This window comes from Cebus imitator, unplaced genomic scaffold, assembly GCF_001604975.1.
Source record: "Cebus imitator isolate Cc_AM_T3 unplaced genomic scaffold, Cebus_imitator-1.0 Scaffold348, whole genome shotgun sequence".
Lineage (NCBI taxonomy): Eukaryota > Metazoa > Chordata > Mammalia > Primates > Cebidae > Cebus > Cebus imitator.
The window spans coordinates 1,051,876-1,056,895 of NW_016107663.1; the positions used below are offsets into that span (position 1 = coordinate 1,051,876).

At 53.5% G+C, this 5,020-nt stretch overlaps 1 protein-coding gene across 4 annotated transcripts in view; it reads right to left on the bottom strand.

Annotated features, from left to right (window-relative positions):
• The window catches only part of ACAN (aggrecan), a 40,588-nt gene that overhangs the window by 32,712 nt on the left and 2,856 nt on the right, over window positions 1-5,020 (bottom strand). For all 4 annotated transcript variants that reach the window (XM_017506121.1, XM_017506120.1, XM_017506119.1 and 1 more), the window contains exons 2-4: window positions 4,419-4,802; window positions 3,300-3,474; window positions 1,278-1,405 (exon numbers count right to left, since the gene is read on the bottom strand). In XM_017506121.1, coding sequence (XP_017361610.1) covers window positions 1,278-1,405; window positions 3,300-3,474; window positions 4,419-4,802 — 687 coding nt within the window. The remainder of the gene's footprint in view (window positions 1-1,277; window positions 1,406-3,299; window positions 3,475-4,418; window positions 4,803-5,020) is intronic.

The window sequence follows — 5,020 nt, forward strand, 5'->3', positions numbered from 1 at the left end:
TGAGGCAGGAGAATTGCCTGAACCCAGGAGGCGGAGGTTGCGGTGAGCCGAGATCGCGCCATTGCACTCCAGCCTGGGTAACAAGAGTGAAACTCCGTCTCAAAAAAAAAAAATGCAGGGAGATTGGTGAAGCAAACTTGAAATCTGGGAGGAAAATTCTGCCAAAAGCCTCTTTGGTCCATTTGCTTCCCACCACTAGGGGAAGCTTTCCTAGGAGTTAAAAATGCCTACTCAAGGCAAATCCTTTTAAAAAACTCAAGTTATCCTGGGAACAGTGGGCATCAGGCCTTGAGCCCTTGGAGCAGTGATTCCAAAAAAAACCTGGGGCCTCTAGACCCTGAAGAGTCTGTGAGGACATCATTTGGGGACTGTGAGCTTAAAAAACAAGTTTCCAGAAAACCTAACAGGGTTGTGCCAGGGTAGGGGTGGGGTGGCGGGGCGGTTCTGGCTACCCTGCTCAGTGGCATCTCTAAATGGTGGTTCTGTTTGTCTTTGGTTGGCCAAATGTGGGAACACACAAATAACTTGCTACCTAATACACAGGTTTGGCCCCTGGGGTGGGAATGCAGCAGGGGGCTACGGTGGTGGGAAAGCCTGGCGCAGCCCCTCACTCAGAAAGTGCCAGTTGCCAGCTCTTCTCCTCAGCCTGGAGGAGCTGTGGGCACTGTACTCAGGTGAGGGGAAGTGGGGGCGGACAGGGAGGGAGGAGACAGACGTTGCAGAGTCTGGAATGTACAAAGGAGTATATGGGTGCAGGTGAGGGAAAGGTTGGCGTCCACGGACCTGGCCAACTCTGTGACCAAAACTGGTGCCCTTTACAAAACAGAAAAAGTCCAGGCTGGGAGAGGGTGGCTGGGCAGCCAGCTGACCTAGGTGCTATAGTGCTGGTGTAGTGTCGCTTGCGAGGGGGCCACGGCTGGGCTGGACTTTGACGGCACAGGGGACCTTAGAAGAGGGATGGGCTGGTCACGGCAGCTGGGATCCCAGCTGGGAGGGGCAATCCCAGGTGAGAGACTTCTGGTGACAGATGCTCTTGGGCCCAGTGGTGACACTAGACATTTTGCAGATGTTGGGACCACTGAGACCCTCTCCAAAGTGGAGAATGAGAGGTCCAGACCTGTGGGCCCCCAGCCCACCTCCCCTCATGGCAGAGGGAGATGGAGGGTGTCAGGCCCTGAGCTGGCACCCTGTGTGATCTCAAGTGTCCGTGGGGAGATAGAGAGGGGAGGGGCCCTCGGAAAGGGAGCTAGGTGGCTCCTGGTGGCAGGGCAGCTCACCCTCCATCTCCTCAGCGAAGCAGTACACGTCATAGGTCTCGTTGGTGTCTCGGATGCCGTATGTCCTCACGCCAGGAAACTCATCCTTGTCTCCATAGCAGCCTTCCCGGGGAGTGTGGATGGGATATCTGCCAGGAACCCCAAATGGAGGTGTGACACTCAGGGGACAGGGAAGCCCATGGCCTCTGCCCTTGAATCCTCCTCCCTCATGGGAGGAAACAGTGACTTAACATTGCATTTGGCGTGACTCTTCTGAATATGTGAACTGCCTATCTGACTTAACAGTGAATAATGATTAAGGGCAGCCCCCCTCTACTGAATATTTAGGGTACCCAACATACTTTCTCTATCGGGGCATATATATATATATATACCTTTTTTTTTTGCCGATTAAATATCTCAGGATTACATATTTTTTTCTATAAAAGACCAGATAGGCCAGGCACAGTGGCTCACACCTGTAATCCCAGCACTTTGGGAGGCCGAGGCGGGTGGATCACGAGGTCAGGAGTTCGAGACCAGCCTGACCAACATGCTGAAACTCCACCTCTACTAAAAACACAAAATTTAGCCGGGCGTGGTGGCAGGCACCTGTAATCCCAGTTTCTCAGGAGGCTGAGGCAGGAGAATTGCCTGAACTCTGGAGGTGGAGGTTGCAGTGAGCCGAGATCGCGCCATTGCACTCCAGCCTGGGTGACAGAGCAAGACTCTGTCTCCAAAAAAAGACAGTAAATATTTTAGGTTTTGCATAGTGTCTGTGGTGACCACTCTTCTGCCACTGTAGCATGACGCAACCACAGACAATACACACATGGGTGTGACACACGGGCGGTCCAATGAAACTTGATTTACAGAAACAAGAAGAGGGCTGGGTGTGGCCTCTGGCCATAGTTTGTCAGGCCTCGCTCTGTATCATTTGAGTCTCACATCAACCCAATGAGCCAGGCGCTGTCATTGATCTACTTTACACTTGAAGAAACTGAGGCTCAGAGATGTTAAACGATTTGTCCACAGTCATGCAGCTTCCAAGTGCCGGAGCTGGAATTTGAGTCCAGCTCCTGACCCGGCCCTGGTGTGGGCTCTTGTGCTATGCTAGACCGCTGTCTCTCTCTTTTTTTTTTTTTTTGAGATGGAGTCTCGCTCTGTCGCCAGGCTGGAGTACAATGGTGGTGATCTCGGCTCACTGCAACCTCTGCTTCCCGGGTTCAAGTGATTCTCCCGCCTCAGCCTCCCAAGTAGCTGGGACTAAAGGCACACACCACCACGCCCAGCTAATTTTTGTATTTTTAGTAGAAATGAGGTTTCTCCATGTTGGTCAGGTTGGTCTCAATCTCTTGACCTTGTGATCCACCAGCCTAGGCCTCCCAAAGTGCTGGGACTACAGGCGTAAGCCACTGCGCCTGGCTGTCTCATCTTTTTTTATGACTACGGTTTCTGTATCCTAAGATCTCTTTGCCCACCCCAAGATCGCAAAGACATTTTCCTATGTTTTCTTCCTGAGGCTTTGTGGCTCTGGCTGTTGGAGCTATGATGCTCCCGGAATGAGTGACATCATTTTGCTTTTGGAGTGCATTGAGACCCCTTAAGGGCAGGGTCTGTCTGGACTGCTCTGTACCTCACTCCCTAGCACCAACACTCAGGCAAGGATGCACCCAGGGGTTCAAGTTATGTCTTACCTTATTAAAAACAGAAAGGACAGAGGTCTTTTACAAAAGTACAGAAAACATCAAAGTTTAGAAGTGAGGAAATCGTGGCAAAGAAAAAATGGGTAGGAAAAATACTGATGTGCAGAGCAAGGTTGCTAGCAGTCCCTCATTCCATTTGCAAGAGAGAATAACAAGGGTTTGGGATGGGTCTCTGAGCTCCTGTTTGGCCAAGGCATGACCGAGGCCCCTAACCTAGGCTGGCCACAGTGTCATGCTGGCACCAGCTCAGTGCTGGCCAACGTTCCACCCCAGCACCTGCCCCACTGGCCTGTGGCCTCTGACTCCTGGCCGCCATCACTGGTGGGCTGGGGCTTACCTGACAGTCTGATCGGCCAGCCAGCCGGCGTCGCACTGGTGGAAGCCATCTTCATAGGCGGCCTGCAGCTGCTCGGGCGTGGCGATGATGGCACTGTTCTGCAGGCAGGCCCGCTGCGCCCTGTCGAAGTCAAGGGTGTAGCGCGTGGAGATGGCTCTGTAATGGAACACGACGCCTGCAAGACACACACGTGCGCACGTGTGGGAACGCTGGTCAGGCACAGTCTCTGATCACTGAGGTCTCCACAGAATTATGGCAATAGTCAAAGGGACCTTAGGGAAATGGCTGGCCCAGGCTGGCGCATGACCCCCTGTACACCTTTGCATGTGATCCTTCCGAATTTGCTGGAACACACCGTAATGGGGAGCTCACTACCTTATAAGGCATTCCTTTTGGAAGACTTGTGATAATCCTGATAATCAGAAAGTTCTTTGAATTAAACTAAAATCTGTCTGCTTGTAATTTTTTCTTATCACTCCAGAACCCTCAGGTTGTGTTGGGGGAAAGACACTTAGAACCCCCTGCACCCTCAGCCCAGGGCCATCCTAGTGGGAAATCCATTTAAGGTGTGCCTAGGAGTGAACAGCTTTGACAGAGCCTCCCACTGTACCTTCCCCTGGGAAAAATCTGGTGCTGGCCGAAGTCCTGAAGCTAACCAAGGACCTGATTGTTCTCCTTGGGCCATTGAGAGAAAGAGACCAGGGGGTCTTCAGCCCTTGCTTTGGCTTCTGGAACTAAGAATGAGGGAGTGGGGAGGGGGAGGGAAAAGACACAGGGACAAGCTATCAGGAGACTGCTCTGACTTATTTCCAGGGTAACCCCAGGCAAGTCACTTGACCTCAGTTTGCTTGTCTGTAAAATGGGCACCATCACAAGACCCACTAGATCGCAGAATTCTTGGGAAGCACAAACTGTCAATTACCTGTGACTATAGCCAGAAAGTATTTAATGCTCCCTAAAGTCCAGAGAGAATGATATTACCAGCTCCATGTCACAGAGGAAGCAGCCGAAGTTAAGTAACTTGGCTGGTTTGAAGGCCAGCCTGCCTGCGCCTGAGCGGTGCAGAGACTGCTCTGCTTCTTTCTGCGGGTGGAGCAGTGCCCCCCGGGAGGCTCTCACCTTTCACCACGACCTCCATGGTAGCCTCGCTGTCCTCGATGCCGTGCATCACCTCGCAGCGGTAGACCCCCGAGTCATTGGAGCGCAGGCTCTGGATTTCCAAGGTGGCGTCGCTGGGGATGGCGGGGTAGTTGGGCAGCGAGACCTTATCCTGGTAGGCACTGTTGACCCGCACGCGCCCTTCAGTGGCCACCAGCAGCACGACCTCCTTCTCCTTGGAAACACGGCTCCACTTGATTCTTGGGGCGAGGGGGGCGGTGGAGGGGGCGGTGGTCACAGGGTGCAGGGGGTCGATGAAATAGCAGGGGATGGTGAGGGAGGTCCCGAGGAGGACCCTCGTCGGAGACGGCTGGGGGATGCTCACACTCAGCGAGTTGTCATGGTCTGTGCGGGAGGGGTGGGGTGGAAGAGAGATCTGTTAGTGCCCAGAGAGGACCACGCACTCCCCCGTCCGTCCCTGCGGCAATGAGCTTTCCTTTAGGCCGGGTGCGGTGGCTCACGCCTGTAATCCCAGCACTTTGGGAGGCCGAGGCGGGTGGATCACGAGGTCAAGAGATCGAGACCATCCTGGTCAACATGGTGAAACCCCGTCTCTACTAAAA